We start from the raw sequence: 19,704 nt of genomic DNA, 5'->3' as shown, positions 1-19,704 counted from the left end.
AAGCAACAAACACGCTTCATCCGGGACACTTTCTTGAAATTAAAGGGTTAGCAATCAGGCCCCTAAGGGTCACTCCATACACAGCCCACACGTGTATAAGCACGGATCTCAAAACTGTCTCCCTCACAATGGGTACGGTCACTGAGGGCCAGTCTGAGCCTTCATCAGAAACTGACACCCAGTAGCGCCCAGTTTTATGAGTATAATCACAGCACACTTCAGTGATGTTAACTGTCCATTCAAGGAACCAGTCAAAATGAACAGAAGCAGCACATGGGGCTGTCAGTGCAAACAGCCTTTACTCCATGCGTTTTGGAGTGATGATACTGGATCAGTCTGCTAATAATAACAGTGCATTTTCAGGGAAGCAGCGAAGGCAGGGCACTTAAGAGGTTGGCCTCTGGAGCCAAGACTGCCTGAATTCGCATCCTAGCTCTGCCACTTCCTACGACCTTGGGGAGAGTCCTCCCTCTCAGCAGACCCCGGGGCTGAAAAATGGAGAAGATAACAGTACCTACTTCCTGGGGTTGTTGGGAGCCTAAACAAGGTAACATATTAGGTGCTTCTGAGAACATTTGCCATCACAGTCAACTCTCAGCAACAGAGCATCTTTCATGAGCCAAAGAATCTGCAAAATATTTTGCATGAACTACTTTGTTTAATCACCACAACCACGACCCTTTGATAGAGAAGATGAAGCTGAGAAGTGTTCAGTAAGTTGTCCAAGAAAACAAAACAATTAAAGTCCAAAATCTGACTCAGGCTAAGACCCCTCAATTCTAATTTCAAAGGATTCACATGGGACAAAGACCCAAGTTTTAAAACAGCACTGTCACGATCAAACCATGTACCTTTACAGGCACTTCCAGACTGAAAAACCCAACTTACAATATCCTGTAGATAAAAATAGCAGATCTGTTATATTGTTATGTTAAAGGCATTTATACAATGGGTACCACAAAGCCCTATCCTTACATTTTATCACATCATTCTCACCTTGACCCCGAGAGGCCGGGAGGGCATTTATGAGAGACTCTAATTTTTAAATAAAGACACGAAAATAAATGCAAAAGCGCTTTTAAAACTATAAAGTATCCAATGTGTGAACCCATCATCAGTAAGACTTTCCGAAATGTAAATCTGATGATGTCATTGCACTGCTTAAAAACTGTTCGGTGATTTCCCACCACTGACAGCATAAAGCGTCCAGTCTCCTCAGAATGGCCCGAAAGCATCCTCGCCGTTCCCGCTATCTCCTACATGTCCCCCACTGATGACTTGCAGTTTCCATCTGAGCCCATCTTCCTACTGTGTCCTGGAGCGCCATCCCTCTGAAGTGACCCTCCCTTTCACCCTAACTTCATCAACCGCACCTCAAGTGACGGTCCCCTCAGAGCCTTTCTGGAGCCTCCCTCGCCTCCCCACTCCAGCAAGTTAATCAGACCCTCCTCTGAGTTCTTTTAATACAGGTCCTCACAGCCATCACATCACAAATGATCTCTTTGTAACTGGCTCCCAGCACATCCCTTGTCAGGTTAGACTAGGACTTATTTAAAGGCAGAATTCTGTGCTTGTCTTCATTTTATTCCAGGGGCTCAATAAATATGTATTAAACGTGAGTGACTGACGGAATCCCACAGACCACATGGTCTTTCTGACTCTAGACACTTGCACCTTCAATTCTATTTTTACAACCTCAGCGACAAATAAGAATCTCAAACTTTCAATTGCTTTCTTACTAAGTAACAAACACTACGGACATCCTCACATCGTTTTGGACCCTCACCCCGTCTCTTACTAGGGATGAACTTCACAGGCGGGCTGAGTTTCAGGCAAAGTGTGAACATATCTAATAAAATTAGAAGTTGAAGTCTTCATGGTATGTTTTCCAACTTTCCACAGCATGAAATTCCCTCAGATGCCCTGTTCCCTCACGCTGGGTGACCTGTGGCAAATTTAACACCTAACATATCTGAATTTCATATTTTAGCCATATTATGATTAAACAGATATTTGTAGCCTGGCCCCTGAGTGTACATTCCATGTGTAATTACTGTGTATGGTTTATGCGGCCAATTTGCCAATATTTATTTTAAACAAGGTGAGTAGTACCCTTCCGTACCAGGGCTGCTCGTTCTGTTTGTGGGGTTTTGTTCAGTTCTATTTTTTGAAGAATAAATATGATCTCCAAACTACGAAACTCTTGAGGTCACAAGTGCACCGCTGATTTCATGGCAAACGTTTTACAATAAGGAAGATGTGGCCCCTGCCCTCACGTAGCCTACAGTCAGCCAACACCAGCCCGTTTGTCCACTGCACCCCATCAGAACCCCCCCGTTCCTGCACTCCCTCTCCACCGACAGGGGATTCTGACCCTAGTGCCAGCAGCTTCTCATGAGTCTGTCTAGTAGTTTATATGATCTCATTCCCCCAACAAACACCTCCCCTTCCTTCTCTCAGAGCCCTTCCTTCAGGGGGAGGGTATGGCTCAGTGGTAGAGCGCATGCCTAGCATGCATGAGGTCCTGGGTTCAATCCCCAGTCCCTCCATTCAAATAAACAAATAAATAAATGAACCTAATTACCTGCCCCCCCAAACAATAATTTTAAAAACTAAAAAAAATTTTTAAAAAGAGCCCCTCCTTCACTACCAGAAGCAAAAGCAAAGTCTCCATCCCTCCCACCTCCATCTAAACACTCAGGCCAGGAGAACCTTCTTCTTTCCATTAAAAATGCCAGGAACAGGCATCCTGTCTTGATGGCCCAGGCTTTTTACGAAGCCCAACAACTTCCCATCACCCTGCTTTCACCATCTTCCCTTTCCGCTGAGGCAGATACCTGGTACCTGCACTGTTTCCTCCTCTCCCCTGCAAGGGTATCCTGACAGGGCCAGGAGTAAGGCCTGAGTGACTAAACATTTTCTGGTACTCACCCAGCTCTCGCCTCTCTCCCAGGCCACCCCCTCACTCTCACTTGGCTCCCAGACTGTCTCCATCCCCCCCATCCGGTGCCACCCACCTCTTCAAAGGCCTGGGGTGAGACCAGCCAGCATCTCACAACAGAAGCCAGAAGAAACTCAAGGCTGTTGCCCCAGAAACCCAGACTAGAGACTGGCTGGCTGGGCGCTGTTTGTTTTTCCCGGAATCAGAAAATCCCACGGTGGGGACGCTAGGGGGACTCTCAGCCGCCATGGTGGCTGGGATCTGAGCTAGTCCCCTCCAGCCCCTCAGAAGGAAGACAGGTACCAAGTGTGCATCATGGTGGGAGGCAGAAACTGGGTGGGAAGGGCCCCAGAGTCGAGACTGGGAGAGGGCGGTGGGCGGGGAGTGTGGGGGGGGCCAGATCTGCTGCAAAAACCAACTCCGATAAACACCAGGCCTTTGGCCTTTGGTCTTTGCAAGAGAGTCCCAAAAAACACACCCCAACGTATCCATTACCATGCCTGGGGGAAAACAATCATTGAGGGAGGGAGAGCCACCCCAGAACGCTAGTCGCACGCGCAGATCACAGACACACAAAGCACCCAGGCACCGCAGGCTGGAGGATTGATTTCCACAGGGGCTCAGCTTTCAGCTGGGTAGAACAAGCCATCACTTCTGGGACTTACAGCCAGTGCAAGGGAACACCGGGTAACAACAGAAACACTGGCGCCTTCCATACATTAATTAATCAGGAACGCAGGATGGCTAAACTCTCAAAAGCACCAGAACAGAAGCTGCTACGAACAGGATGCTGACAGAGATATTACATTAAAAAAAAAAAAAACAACCCACCCAGAAACAGCATCTAGGTTGCTAGAACACCCTCTGCAGTCCTGGGTACCAGAACCTGGGGATCTACCCCTACTCTGAATCTGGTCACTCAGTGTTCCTGGGCAAGCGTGGAAACGAAGCTTCCAGCAAACACACTGGGAATCACTGAGTGAATACTTTCAGATTGTCACGATGGCTACATATAGAGGAAACTTCAATGCAGATGCCTGTCAATATCCCCTTACATTTCCAACGTATCCATTCATCCAACCAGAAGACAGGGCCAAACAGCTTAGTCACCAGCAGGCAGCGCAAATCGCTCTTTCGATAAATCGGGACATAGAGTAAACATGGTCCTCCTCCCCTCCACCCACCTTGAGCACAGATCTCTGCCCGGCGCCTCAGCTCTCAGCCAGATACGGCCCCCCTCCCCGGCCCCCCTCCCCCGGGAGCAGATGGGTGAATTTCCGCAAATCTCCCCCTCCCCCGCGCTCCATCCCCTCCCCACCCCAAGGCTCTTACCTGCTATCCTGAGCACTGCCCTCTCCGCGGGGTCCAGCACCGAGCCCCCGTGGATCTTTCTCTTCGATCTCTCATGTTTAGGCAAATTCCAGGGTAAGGTGTCTCCGGGAGCTGGAGATGCAGAGCCGGATTTCTGACTGAAATCATCCTCGTCGGAAAAATCCGCAGAGGAAGACATGGAACAGCGATAGGACGCGTTGCCGGAACTCTACAGAGGACGACACGGAAAGCAGAATCAGCAGCCAGACACTCGCGTCCGCCCGTGCGTTTCAGCAGCCCCGTCCCGGCCCCCACGCCGAGCCCGGCGTCCCGCAGCATCCCCTGCGCGGAGGGGGTCCCCACCCCGGGGCGGACGCCCAGGGCTCACCATCTCCCCTCCGCCGCCGCGCCGACACCAGCCACGACACCGGGGCGGTTCCGATTCATGGACGACTCACACACGAGTGTGTGGCCTGCGGGTCCGGCCACCGGCTCACAAATGACTGGCCCAACAATGAAGCCAGAATCAACAGCCTTCCTGTTCCGAATCTATAGTATCTGGCTCCCCCACCCGGCCGGGACACACATTTTCCATCACTAGACTGCTGGTTAATTCATTAGCGCAACTCACTCCAAGTCTCAAAAACAAAGCACAAATGCAGGATGTCGGGTCCCAATTCCTTTCCGTTCCAATCGCCTCCCCCACCCCGGAGTCTCCCCTCTGACCAGGTCTGAGCCTCTACGTCCTCTTTATTGAATTTTCTTCATGAGAGAAAGCTGGTTCCCCGAGGGGCGCGAGGAGGGAGGAAGGACCGATTGCCAGAAGAGCCTTTTCTTAAGACCCGGAGGACACAAAAGGCAGAATCCGAAGGCAGCGCCAATAAACAAACATCTGAACTCAGTTTGGAGTTCTTGGGATAATTTAAACTTCTAGCAAAGGAACAGCTGCCAGTGATGTAAATGAGAATGATGCAGTGCAGTGACAGGAAACAGCTCCTCTCCGCCCCGGGTCCTTGCACGGTGAACCGAGAAACACGGTGCTCTGACCCTCGTGCTGTGCCCGCGCCCGGTCCTCCCTCCACGGAGCAGCAGGAGCAGCTCTGCAGGGCGTTACCTCACATCAAAGGGCTGTGTCCCCGCAGGGGAAAAGGCACCCAGACGTCGTTCCCTCCTCCTCGGTGGGGTTAAGTTTGTGATGATTTAGGGGGCCGCCGGCTTACCATGGAAACAAGGATGCTGACGGTCTGTGCTGTGGACGGGTTTCTCAGTAGGATCAAGCACCCAAGGGAAGTCGCCACTTTCCCATGGAGAGCTCCGCTGAGGCTCACGCTCAGGATGCAAACTGGAATTCCTGAAACGTACGGGCGGCCTCAGGTCCCTAAGAAGCGAGTGGCAGGCAGGAGCCAGTGCGGGCTGCTCCGATTGGAGCAGAAACCCTGGGCTGTTCACCAGACCAGTGACAACGGCAGCAAAAAACAGGCCGTGTGACAACATCCCAAAAGGCAGGTGGAACAGAGCATAAGTGAACTGGGACCTCATCTCGGTCTATTCAGCCATGTCCCTATGCACTGTCAACACCACCATTTTTTTAACTTCTGATTTTTTATTGAAGTCTAGTCGGTTTATAATGTTGTGTTAATTTCAGGTGTACAGCATAGTGATTCAGTTTTGTATATATATTATACACACACACACACACACACACACACACACACATTCCCTTTCAGATTCTTTTTCATTATAGGCTATTACGAGGCATTGAATATAGCTAGCTCCCTGTGCTATACCGTAGGACCTTGTCATTTATCTATTTTATATAACACCGTCATTTTAAAAGTACACATAACATTTCCTGGAAAATAAAGCATCCAAAATTTCTCTTTAGGTTGATTCCTTCCTCCAAAAGCAGTCTTCCATTTTCTTTTACATGACATGTCATCACTTTGGCTACTCTAATTAATTTATTTAGCTTTTGTGTGTTTTCCTCGTGGCAATAATGTATTCAGCAAATAAATAAGTAAAATTGATTTTCTGTATTCGCTGGAGTCCCCAGAGAGTGGTGAGTGGCAGCAAGTCAGGCTCGGCAGGCTACTTTCAACCTACTTTATTTTCCAGGCTTTGCTGAAAATTCACCTTGAGCTCTCTGGGGTTGTGTTGGCTGGATCAGTGGAAAGGGGGGACATTCTTAAAGACTTTCTCAAGAAGTGATTGGGTTCCCTTGGTTGCCTTCTGTCTTCCTGAAAGTGGCTTCCTACCTACCTGTCCTTACGTAAGGTTATCCTTTATCCGTGAGGTTCAATTTCTTGTAGTTGCCTGCACCCTTTCAGTGAGTATAGTAATTTGATTGTTTACCTCTACAGACAGATGTGGGGAGTAACTGTGAAAGGACTGCTCCTTTCCCAAAACACTGGGGGCTGATTTTTGTAGAGAGAGTAAATGTTTTTAATGGGAGAGTCTCAGCTGATTGAACAGCAAAATGTGATTGATACTATGACATAAGACCCATTTATCACATGTAGCCAGATGGGAACAGGGACTTTCCTGGACCCAAGGGTGTTGGCTGGTGCCGCCTTCTCATCTGGAGGTGTCCTTGGTAAATGGATAAAAGAGAAATGAAACAAGACAACCAGCAACACCTCTTTCAGCAACACAGAGGGAAATACAGACAGACACACAGACAGAGGGAAATCATGCTGATGCACATGTGGTAAAGTCCCTCCCAAGCTACATGACTCAAGTGTTTTCGCACTATTCAGTTTTAATAGCATCATTCAGTTCTTCCCCACAATAACTGTCATCAACATTTCTTACATATAAGGTAAACAATCCACCATTAGGCCCACTGGAACCTTGAAAATTGAGAATGGATTTAAATGACGCTGTTTTGAAGTCCACTGATCCTCTAAAACTATTCTTTATTGATTTGAAATGACTTGCCGATTCACGTCACTACTTTAAAGGTTGTAAGTATGGGTGTGAGAGGACTCAGACATAGAAAACAAACTATGGTTACCAAAGGGGAAAGGGCAGGGAGGGATAAATTAGGGGTTGGGGAGTAACAGATCCACACTACTGTATATAAAAGAGATAAACAACAAAGGCCTACTGTACAGCACAGGGAACTCTATTCAATTTCTTGTAATAACATATAATGGAAAAGAATCTGAAAAGAAAATACATATTAAAAAAGTCAATAAAAAAGTTTTTTAAAGCGTATAAGAGGATAGTTCTCCTTTCTTTTGGAAAGCAACCAGGTTCTCTAACCCGAAGTCCAGAGCCTAAACTTTGATCTGGGGCTTGGAAAGTAAGACAAAGCAGGACAGCCCTTGGGACGAGCAAAAGCTCCAAGTCCCTGTTAAAATAAGTATGTGTCCATCGACAGGAGATTGGTTAAATAAAGGACAATGTATCCATACCAGGGACTACTCTGCAGTAATTAAACAAGAATGTTATTGAGCTACATTTAGCAAAGTTAAGAGTTCACATAGAATGATTCCTTTATGCGGAGGGTACAGCTCGGGGGTAGAGTGTGTGCCTAGCATGCACAAGGTCCTGGGTTCAATCCCCAGTACCTCCATATAAGTCAATAAATAAATAAAAAGCCTAACTACCTCCCAAACAAAAAAAAAAATTTTAAGAGTTTTTAAAAATGTTAATGTGAATTTTTTTTAAAGAATGATTCCTTTAATGTGTGAGGGGGAGGGATAGACAGATAGATGATTTACAGATAAATAGGTAGACAGGTGATCGGTAGTTAACTATTTACCAGCGTGTAAACAGCAGTGATCTCTGGGTGATGACTAATATTATTAATGAATTTAATTTTATTCCTTACAATGTTTTAATCCAAGACAAACAGGACACAAAAAGATGGCTGAAAAGAAAAAGACACTATATCAAGGATCAAAGAAAAAAATCTCAAAGGCTGTGGGAGGAAGTTACTATTTAAGATGGTGTTTTTAACTGTTCGGGGGCTCACAAACACCTCTGAAAAGTTGATGAAATCTGGGGAAACCTCTCTTTGGCACAAAGAACATAAGCAAATACACATAAACTCTGCATATGATTTTATGGGGTTCACTGACCCACTGACCCCAGGTTAAGCTCCTAATTTTCACCATCAACTATCATCACCATGTGGCCTGTGTGTTGAGACCAAGAGAAATAGTTAAGAGTGCAGAGTATTCAGAAGAAAGGTAATTACGCTAGAAAGACAAAGCTGAGCTAGGTCATCATGTTTCTAACATACAGCTTTTTTTTTTAACTATGTAAAGCCCTATTAAGTCTTTTTTTTTTAATTGAAGTATAGTTGGTTACAATGTGTCAATTTCTGCTGTACAGCATCATGTCCCTGTCATGCATATACATACATATATTTGTTTTCACATTCTTTTTCATTAAAGGTTATTTTAAGATATTGAGTATAGTTCCCTGTGCTCTACACTTTATTTATATACATATATATATATATAATATATTATATATATGACTGAGACACCTCTGGACTGACATTAGATCTCTACAACCAAAAAAAAAAACCCACCAGGTTGTGAGAAACCAAAAATCCATGTATTGTGTCTCATTACAACCTAGCCATTAAGGCAGTTTTAACAATTGAATTAGATCACCAAAAGCTTTAACATGATTTTCCGAAACGCCGACCCATTCACATGGTATAAAAACAACTCAAATCTCCTAAAGCCAGGATAATTACATAATGTGATATTTTTAGAAGAGGAACTAAACAATAACTTCGCTAACTGAAACCCCGGTAGGGGAGCTGAGGTAGATACAATGGACCTGCCTCCCCTGGAAACCGGCCAGGCTTAGCACCCTGGTCTGCAGGAAATTACCTCTGCACCCAGCATCCTCTAAGGGCGACAAGAAACAAGTGCAGGGATTAGGGCTTTCAAGTAGCCAGACTTCTAGAATCCCAGAGGCTGGACAGTGGACTTTCACAAACCCACGTGCTTGAGATTCATGAATATTTCTGTAAACATATTTCCAAAAATTTAACCAAAAGAATAAAAAGCATCTGAGGAATCAGTAAGACAAATTCAGGCTGCGAGGCATTCTACAAGATAATTATCCTGGACTTCTCAAAAAAAATAGGAAAAAGGTCAATGTCAGGAAACAGACACACCCCAGAAGCAGGGACTGTTTAAATGGAAAGAGACAAAAGTATAACAACCTTGATGGGAGTCTGTATTTCTTTTTGAGCTCAAAAGTCACGTTAGAGACAACTGCGAGACTCTGAAAGTGGACCACGGATTGCCTTCAAATTTTCTGTACACCTGAATGTTTTCAAAATGAAGAGTTGCGAAGAAACACAAAGTAAGGGCTTTTTTTTTTTTTTAAAGTATTGCTCAGTCCAGGCCTGTTCTCACCAGATCACATCCACCCAACCCACCCCATTCCAAGCACACGGTGACATCACCCATCTAAGTGACCTCTCATCACATTTCCTCATAGACACTTGGAGAAGCATGGAAGCTGGACCGACAACAAGACCTCAGAGCAAGGTGGTCTGCCTGTCTCAGTCCTGAGCACAGTGGATGGAAGCCGAGAAAATTGCCCCTGGGTTAGGCATTCAACACACAATCCAGTGAACACAAAGCTGGTTTCATATCGCATCATTGATTGTATTTTATATAAACTGAAAAATAGACATCAAAATTTCAAATAAGTGTACTACTGTATATAGCACAGGAAACTATATTTAATTTCTTGTAATAACATCTAATGGAAAAGAATCTGAAAAGAATATAAATGTATGTACCTATGTGTATAACTGAATCACTTTGCTGGAAGCCTGAAACTAACATTGTAAATCAACTACACTTTAATAAAAAAATGTTTTAAAAATTCAGAATAAGTGAAGATCCAATTTTATTTAAAATTCCACTGCTTAGGTAAGTACAAAAACTCACTTCTTGCATAGGGTATAAAAATACATGATATGGCCCAAGACTATTCTTCCATACTCATTTTTTATTTTGAAATAAGTGAAAAAGCAAGGGCATGTTATCCGATTTTAGGGATTCCCAGGAAAACCATCCCTCTCACAAATCAAGAGATAACAGAAGAAAACAGTTAAGGAAAATGGGGGGGGGGGTTTAACACCTTGAAGACAAAATGACTTAAGGAAAACTTTGGGGATCATGTGCTTGTTTCTCTTTAAAATTTTTTCAAAGCGAGCTGAATCATTCAATTCAAGCACTCTTTCATCAGATAAGTAATTCTTTTTAAAATTATTTTATTTCTTTTTTAAAATTGAAGTATATAGTCAGTTACAATGTGTCAGTTTCTGGTATATAGCACAATGTCAAATAAATAACTCTTAACCAGCCTCTCAACTGCAAACCACCTTTAAACAGTAAAGGCGGGAGGGGGCCTTTTTGGTGGGGTCTAGACTGGTTCTCAGTCTCTCCTTTGAGGGGAGACTTGCGGGAGCCTTAACTCAAAGAGGATGGGGAATCTGGTGGAGCTGGAGAAGAGAGGTCAGAGGGAGGGGAGGCTGGAAGGTTCCTGGATCTGATCAGGGAGAAGGTTTTGGGCAGAGAGTTGGGGAAGTCAAAGGTTTCTTTCTGGGTGGAAGGCCCAGTTCATCAGCCCCTGAAATGAGAGCACTGTGGTTTAGGACACAAATTCTGCAGGGTAGAAAGATTGTGCACTGGTTAGGGTGTTCCTTGGTGTTCTGTTTCTGGGCCGACAGGGCTCACCAATGGGACACAGGGAGGAGGACCTCACCATCTTTCCCCTCCTGCTGGGTGAGACGCTCTGCAAGGTAAGTATCAAAGGCTCACTTCCCCAGCAGCCTGGCTTCGGATTCTAGGCAGTCTTGGCTCAGCTCCAAGACATTCTGCAAGACTTCCTTCCTTTCAGTTTAACCAGCAAGTTAAATTCACTTACTGAGTGACTGCAGTCAGCGGCCATACGATGCATTTTCACTCATTATCTTATTTAATACTCTGGAACCCAATAAGGAAACATGTTTAGGGAGGGTAAGTCTCTTATACACAGTCGTGCTGTGAGTAGAAGGCAGAGCCTGGATCTCCATCTTGATCCTTTGGGCCCCAAAGCCTGTGTCGTCAAGGGCCCTGGAACGTGGTCCCAGGCACTTGGAGGAACATCCCTCAACGATCTTACCAGGTATTTGGAGTCCCCAAAAGGGTCAGACTAGTTCTGTGTTCAGTTCAGCCCAAAGCATGGAAGGTGACCCGGAGACAGGTATCTTCACAGTAAGGAAAAACCATCCAAAAAGATGCAACTGCTCATAAGAGGAAAGGTCAGCTTTGGGTGGCAGTGGGCTCCTTCCAACTGGGGGGACCAGGCCTTCCCTGAGGGGAACAGTTCTCTCTCAACAACCAAGATTCTCTGGTGCTGTGGGCTCTCACACCTCCATACATCCTCTCCCCCAGTAAATTACAAATGAAAGAAAAACTGTGTTCAGTATCAAAACACCAAAGTTTTTGAAAACTGTAAAAAATCTTTCAAATTTTTTTGCAAGTTCGCCTTAACAAAATCATCTTAAAATTAGAGAAACAGAGGCATCAAGAACCGGTTTGTATTTGGGCATCAGCAAATAGACTTTCCAAACTGAGGAAGGACACTGTAAAGAATGTGCTTAAAAGAAAAGCAAAACAGAGCTCTGAAAGTAGCCCCACAAAACAGAAACATGTTAGGAAGACAATGAAAAACATCTTTACCTAGAGAATGCTTAATCTTCTGTTTCAAATGGATGTTTGTTTATGTCAATCAATTCAAAATATGTCTTCATAACCCACAAGCTTCTGCCTTGGAGGAGCTTAACAGCTAACTGGGAGAGTGAAGGTGGTAAGTCAGCCAACATATAATTAAATATTTTCATCTTGTCTTTACACATTACGCTGAAAAACACGGCTTCTAGTGGAATAATATAAATATATACATAAAAATATGGCTTATCGCACAAAGTCAATTAGGAGAGAGGGCTGGTTCAGGAATAGATTGGAGAATCTGTGGTCCCTTTGGAAGCCAGGATGGAGATGCAGGTGTTCCCTCAACACCTTCCTTCCTCCATCAGCAACATACCCAAACCTGTCCACACTGATAGAGCCACCCTGCGGGTGCGTGACGCTGGCCTGCCCACTTTAAAAACAAATTAATAGCAAACATTTTTTTAAACTTTATTTATTTTATCTCTAGGGGAGAGGGAGGTAATTAGGTTTATTTATTTATTTATTTTTGGAGGAGGGACTGGGGACTGAACCCAGAACCTCCTGCATGCTAAGCATGTGCTCTACCACTTGAACTATACCCTCCCCTCAATGGCAAACATTTCTTAAAAACTGGGCATTTGACATGAAAATGCAGGTGTGCAATGTCGATTCTAGCAGTAGTTTCCCCTTTTTTAGAAAGAACGTAACACTATCCAGGCTGACACAGTCCCTACCTGGCCGCGTTATCCATTTATGACACTTGCCCCTGCAGGCATCTGATTCTGCAACCCTGGCACAAATTAAGGCACGGGTGATGTTGTGCATTCAGAGATGAAGAAATGACAAGAGCAGGGGAATGCAGGGATACTGGTGATAAATAAAAAAAAAGTGGATGGCGGTTTAAACCTAAAGAAGAAGAGAACTGGAGAGGAGGAGACAAAACAAAACAAAAAGAAGAGGGCTCCCTAAAGATCTCAGTTAAATTAGTGTCAAGATGAAATGGGTAGCACCCTGTTCCTACTGACGTCCCAGTGCTGATCAATTCTGCTCCATCCCCCACCAAGAACCGGAAACGGACCCGCTAGAGGGCTCAGGCAGCACTGGCTCATAATCTCTGTGAATCGCGCTGGACCACCTCCCTCACCACTGCTGCTGAGTTGGCAGCTTTTGGTCCTGCCCCTACCCACTGTCAAGCCTGCTCCCCCCAGGTTTCTCCTGTCCTTGTCTAGGTCACAGGGAAGCTGGGATGCCAAGGACTCTAGACAGCCAGGACCTGCTCTGACTTCTGCTGGGGAGAAGACGTGGGCTCTGATCCCTCACGCAGATCTCTCAGGTGTTAGCCCAGGATGTTCTCAGAGACCGAGCCCCAGTCAGCATCTTCGCTGTCTGGTTGTAAGGTTAAAGATTTGCCTGACACAGCAGAGACTGGACGTCAGGTAAACGCTTTATGACCCTGGGAAACTGCTGGGCCTTGCCAGGCTTTGTTTTCTCATCTGAGAAATGGGGAACAGTACATAAGACACAGTGGCAGAATCGGCAGTAAGAATAAGTCGACCTGCTAAGTGCTAAGAGCAACATCCAATGAGTAGAAACTTCAGCATCATGTGATGTGACCTACTCATGCTTGTGTGATCCGGGCGCAGAGGACTAAGTCTATCTGAGCCAATGTGACTGTCACTCCAGGAAATTCAAAACAATAAACAGAGACGCAGACACTGGAAGTTACTGGCACGAGGTCACATGAATAGCCGCTCTCAGGAGGCGAGGTCCATGTCGTCCCCTCATGCTCCCTTCCCAACCTCGGTTTCTGAACCTTCAGTTCTTTGGGATACCCTTGTATCTTTCCAATACATTCCTCTCTTTCTATTCTTTTAAATTCAATTGGGGGTCAGCAGGAGAGTATAGCTCAGTGGTAGGGTACATGCCTAGCATGCAAGAGGTCTTGGGTTCAATCCCCAGTACCTCCATTTAAAGATAAATAAGTAAATAAATCTAATTCTGCCCCCCCCAAAAAAAGAAAAAAAAATGCAATTTTTTTTCCTTTAAATTCATTGTCTCTGTTGTTGGAGATGACAACAACAAAGCACTTAGACAAACACATTATATAAAACAAGCAATTATACTCAATTCTTCCCTGTTGAAACATAAGCAAGGCTATGTCTCTGTACCTTCATTTTCATTGCCTGCCTTCATTAATGAGACTGAGGATGACAGCTTTTACACAGCTATTCTCTCCCTGCACTTACTGCTGCAATTAAGTGGCACAATTACTTTTTCATTTAAAAAAGGTGGTTCTTAGTGCACTGAAGCCAAGTCCCTGTAACGTTAAGTGCCTGAGGGCACTTCCATTGCCATCTCCTGAGGACAACGAAGTTTGTTCCATGTATGTTCAGTGAAAAATAACCCGGTGCCGTAAGCCACAGCTGACTGGGACATGAGGAGGTCCACTGCCTCAGGGCTGGCTTGCTGGAAAACGCTGCCCTCATAATGAGGATGCTTCAGGCTGGAGGGTGGACCCCGTCCAATCACAGCCTTCCCTCTGGGGAATAAGGGCTACGTGCATCCCAAATGCCCTTAACGAAGAGTTGAGTGTCCCTAAGATCTGCTGCCCATCCTGGCCTCCCAACACTTGAGATGCATCCACGTGGTCCAAAGCCCCTGCATCTCCACTGAGGGCCACCCCAGGTTTCCTTTGCTCTTTGAAACAGATCTCTCTTTCAGAAGGTCATGTGGGTCTGTCCCTTTCTCGCTCTATGCCTGGGGGAGGCTAGGCATCCGGGAAGGAAACAAAAACAGCCTGCACGCATCATACCTGACTTTTATCCTCCACGAACCTAAACTTGCCGAGGCTAAGGTTATAGTAAAAGGCAGAGGGCTCTGGGGAAGAAGACTTTCCCCAGCCTGAAAAAGAGGCCCTCGGGCTAGACAGAGCATCTGTGGATCATGGAGGATGCTTCTTGAGAAGACGATCAGAGACAGTGGTGCCTGGTGTCCAGGGGGACAGGCCACATGGTTAACCTCTCAAAAGACCCCTGTTCTGAGAGTGACCCACAGCATCCTCAGGGCCCGTGGAGCAGCCACGGGGGGTGGGGGGGACAGCACAACCTGCAGGCACACATGTTCCCTCCTATCCCGGCACCCTGACCTCGAATAGGACCGCGGAACCTTAACACAACTCTAAGAGCTCCAAGGTGGAGGAAGTGAGCTGCCAGGTGGGCAACCGGGAGTCAGATCCTAAGCTGAGAGGAAAAAAGAGAAAGTGATTTATCTCACAGCAGAGCTTACAGCCTAAGAGTCAAACTTGCTGTGTGCATGCATCCTGACTTTGGATCGGAGGCATGGGAGTGGCCCCCACGACCATCTGCTGAATGCACCCAGGGGCCCAGCAGCGGATCCTGGGGGCGGAGAGACCCAGAGAGGACGTCCTGCCAAGCAGGGTGAGAAGTGCCCTGAGTGTCTGTCTGTCTGTCTCTCACACACACTCACACAACAAGACCACCTCCTCCCACCTCTCCTCCTTGCTCCAGCAGCGTTTTTCATTTTAGGGCTCCTTTGGATGATTCTAGAACCAGAGAAGAGGGAGCGTGCTTGCTGACTGCCACCTCATTCCAAAACGGGCATCAGGTAACTAACAGGGTGGCAGTGAGGGGAGGGGAGAAGGCTGTGGGGACTGACAAGTTCTCTGGTCGGTGCCCCAGACCCGGGGAGAGCGTGGGGTGCTTAGACAGGTAAGGTGGGAGCAGCAGCAGGTGAGGCTGGGGAAGCAGGTGGCGGGTGGAGGTCACGCAGCGCTGGAGCCTGACTTGACAGTGTAGGAGTCGGACTGCCGAGGAAGGGGGGTGGTAAGTGTGCGTCCTGATAGACTGGTGACTGTGACAGCCATGGAGGGACTGGACTGCGGAGTTTAACTCAGACAAGATTAGGTGGCAGTTACTGTGACTGTCCAGCAAATGATGACATTTGAACTGAACCACAGCCATGAAGGATGGAGGGATATTGCAGAAATACTGAGAGACTGGAAAAAGGGCAGGTGAGAGGTAGGCTGAACTGTGGCTGCTGCAGCAGAGGTCAAGGCAGTGACCTGGAAGGAGCAAGAAGGTTGGGAATCAGGCCTTGGTGTTCCCAGTGGGGAGCCAAAGAGGGGCCAGGGAGAAATGAGGGGGTCCCAGACCCATCATACAAGGAGGCACGAGGCAGCCAGCCCTCCAGTGAGCCCCGGAGTGAGTGCATGGTGATTCAGACTGGCTTAAGGAGAAGGCTGGCCACCCTCCAGGAGACCCTCATTTCCCTCCAACTTGGACCCTGGCCCTTGGCACCGCAGGGAGTGACCCAGGAGCTGCCCTGAGGGAAGCTGTGAGGCTCTGTGGACCAAAGCATCCTGCATCTGTCCCTGCCTCCCACGTGGACCAAAGCATCCTACATCTGTCCCCACCTCCCACATGGACCAAAGCATCCTGCATCTGTCCCCGCCTCCCACATGGACCAAAGCATCCTGCCTCTGTCCCCGCCTCCCACATGGACCAAAGCATCCTGCATCCATCCCCGTCTCCCACATGGACTAAAGAATCCTGCATCTGTCCCTGCCTCCTACATGGACCAAAGCATCCGGCATCTGTCCTCCCTCCCTCCTGCACACAAGAACAGGCATGTGCTACCAATCATGCTCACTGCCCTTTCACACAGAGATTGTACCGAAGAAGCTCACAGACAGACATGCCATTTACATATATTTTTTGTGACGTTGTATGAGCCGTGATATTACATGACTTAAAAACCCCTTAAAAACACAATACTCGTATTTTTCTGACTTCCATTGTCTCTAACAAGTAAACATGTCAACTCTCCCCCCATGCTTTAAAAACAAATTCATTCCTTCTTCCACAGAGCCTTCTGCACAGTTCTTATCACTTATAATCCTGTGTCCCTCCACCCCATCACCCTTAGTCATATTGAACACTTAGGATTTGTGTGAATTCCAGTGTCCACTTTCCTCCCCTTCCCAGCTGCACTCCTGACCCCGAAATACTGCTTGAGGGTTTTTTCCTCCTCTCTTCCTCAACTGGTGCTTCCCCAGCCAGTCTGAGAGCTTCTTCCAACAATAACAACACCAAGAATTTTTTTAAATTCCAGAAAAACACATGACAAATCCTATCAGAAACACAAACACAACATGGAATAAATGGGGAGCCCGTGTGGCCCACTATATTTCTTCCTGAACTAGTCCTGTGTCTGTATCCACAGTACAGCTGGACACAGCTGGAAAGTTAGCAGGTGAAGAATCCTGCTATCTTAAAAAATCTATTCAGTGGAAATCATTATTTATTAATATGATGGTTAATTTTATACATCAACTTGGTAAGGTCATGGCACACAGTTTTTGGCAAAACATCAGTCTAGATGTTGCCGTGAAGGTACTTTTTTAAATATGGTTTCAAGTACAGCAACTCCATACTGTGGGTGGGCCTTGTCCAAGCAGTTGAAGGCCTTCAGAGCAAAGACTAAGGTTTTCTGACAAAGAAGAAATAATTCTCAAGAATGCAACACAGAAACCCACCCTGAGGTTCCAGCCTGACGTCCTGCAGAATTCGGACTCAAGACTGCAACATCAGCTCCTATGTGAATTTCCACCTGCTGATCTGTCCTGCAGGTTATGGCTTTGCCAGACCCATGAACACGTGAGATAATTCTTCCAAATAAATCCATATGCGTGTGTCCCACAGGTTCTGTTTCTCTTTACTCACATCCCCCACAATCCAGGGAAGGAGAAAAACCTAGTATAATTCACATTTCATGGGAAGGGAGACCAGGCAGGACTCTCACCAGACTGAGTGAGGGGCCATGGCGTTTCCTCCAGTCCCTTTGTTCAGCACCTCTTCTACCACAAGAACATGATTTATCCTCACTTACCTCATATTCTAAATGCAGTTGATCACACCTAATTCCTTGGCTGTTAGACAGTCTTAAAATCAGACACTGTGTGTAAAACATCTAACACAACACCTGCCCAGCACATGATACACAGTACATTTTTACAGCATTTCATTCTAAGAGAAAATGATAAACTGAAAACCAGGTTAAAAGTATTTACAACAGCAGTGATTATAGGTGGTTATATTACAAAAAGTGTATCATTCTGAGGACTCAAAAAAATGTTTTCACCTCCCTTCACATCTCCTGTACACTGACGCCTAAAATCTCAGCAAAAACAAAATATATTCTTTCAGTTTAAAGCCTTTTATGTCTAAGCCACCTTCTTGCAGACAGAAAATAGTAAGTGCTATCAGTCATTCACACTTTAGTGTGAATAAGGTCATGAGCATAACTGCTGAGGGATATTTTGATAAAAGGAAGAGGTATCACAGAGGCTCCTACAGGTAAAGCAAAATTAACTCTTATTTCCCCTAGGGCCAGTCCTGAGTCTCAGAGACAGAGATTCAAGTAGCCAAATGAGTCTCTGTACTAAAAGAACGACAGCCTGGCCCTAATTGAGAGTACAGCTCAGGAGAATACTGCCTGGGTGGGGCAGAGGCTGTTCATTTAAATGTGATGATCGTCTCCTCAGCTTCCCTAGTGCAGACTTCAGGCTCTCACTCCCACTTCGCAGAGCCACAGAGACAGACAGCCTCATCCTCTCACCTGCCTTCCCAGTTCTCCAGGGAGAACACAGTCTTTCTTGGGATCTAATGGAGTCAGATCTGCTACCAAACCCGGTGCCACAATGTCTGAACTTCTATTAGAGACTCACTCTGCAGGGTTCCTCGCCCTGTGACAGGCTTGTTAACTGCACAGACTTACTGAAGGGTTAATAAAATACATAAAGGCACCCTAAGCTATTAGTAAATTGGACAGTTTCCCCCCAGGTAAGAATGGTGTGGGTCACCTGAAAGCAATCAAAGCCAAGGGGAAAAGGCAGAAGACTGAAAAGGAGCAAGACCGTTCACAACCTTCTAAGTTCTCTGCCGAACTGCCGCGAAGCAGGCGACCCACAGGTCAGGACTTCGGTTCCCAGTTGGGCCACTTACTGATTTCGCGGCCCTGTGGCAAGTCCTAAGTCACAACTTCTTTGAACCCTGGATTTCTCGTCTAAGAATGGGAGTAACACCTACCTCTCAGACTTGTTCTATAAAGGTAATATATCCAAGGGATTGAGGACCAAATCTAGCAAACAGAGGGACACTTTAAATGACAGCTATCATTTTAAAGAGCTGCCCCAAATCTGTCGACTGGGCAGAGAGTTCCTACAATCAGAGCTGCGCAGCCCTGGGCAAACTTCTAAGCCACTGGGAGCTTTTTAGTCCTTTTTTTAATTATTAAAGTATAGTTGATTTACAATGTTGTGTTAGTTTCTAGTGCACAGCATATACTTTCATTTATACACATATATATTCTTCTTCATATTCTTTCTCATTATAGGTTATTACAAAATATTGAATATAGTTCTCTGCGTTATACAGTAGGACCTTGTTGTTTACGTATAGCAGTGTGTACCTGTTAATCCCCAGTTCCTAATTTATCCCTTCGTCTCTTCCCCTTTGGTAACCATAAGTTGGTTTTCTGTCTGTGAGTCTGTTTCTGTTTTGTAGATAAATTCATTTGTGTCCTTTTTTTAGATTCCACATATAAATGATATCACATAATATTTATCTTTCTCTGTCTGACTTATTTCACTTAATATGATAATCTCTAAGTCCACGCATGTTGCTGCAAGGGGCATTATTTAATTCTTGTTTATGGCTAAGTAATATTCTATTG

At 45.9% G+C, this 19,704-nt stretch overlaps 1 protein-coding gene and 1 non-coding gene across 13 annotated transcripts in view; one reads left to right on the top strand and one right to left on the bottom strand.

Moving 5' to 3' along the window:
* DST (dystonin) overlaps positions 1 to 19,704 on the bottom strand; it is a 435,317-nt gene that overhangs the window by 348,249 nt on the left and 67,364 nt on the right. For 11 of the 12 annotated variants that reach the window (XM_072944761.1, XM_072944766.1, XM_072944764.1 and 8 more), the window contains exon 4: positions 4,274 to 4,481. In XM_072944761.1, the coding sequence (XP_072800862.1) occupies positions 4,274 to 4,481 (208 nt within the window). Of the gene's footprint in view, positions 1 to 4,273; positions 4,482 to 4,640; positions 4,748 to 19,704 lie in introns of those variants that run through there. The other variant, XM_072944770.1, reaches the window with a different exon arrangement.
* TRNAA-AGC (transfer RNA alanine (anticodon AGC)) lies at positions 2,477 to 2,549 on the top strand. Its single transcript has one exon. It is a non-coding gene; the product is annotated as a tRNA-Ala (tRNA).

This window comes from Vicugna pacos, chromosome 20 (genome assembly GCF_048564905.1).
Source record: "Vicugna pacos chromosome 20, VicPac4, whole genome shotgun sequence".
Taxonomy (NCBI): domain Eukaryota; kingdom Metazoa; phylum Chordata; class Mammalia; order Artiodactyla; family Camelidae; genus Vicugna; species Vicugna pacos.
Note: the sequence above shows the minus strand (reverse complement) of the source record. Positions and strands in the feature narration are given on the sequence as shown.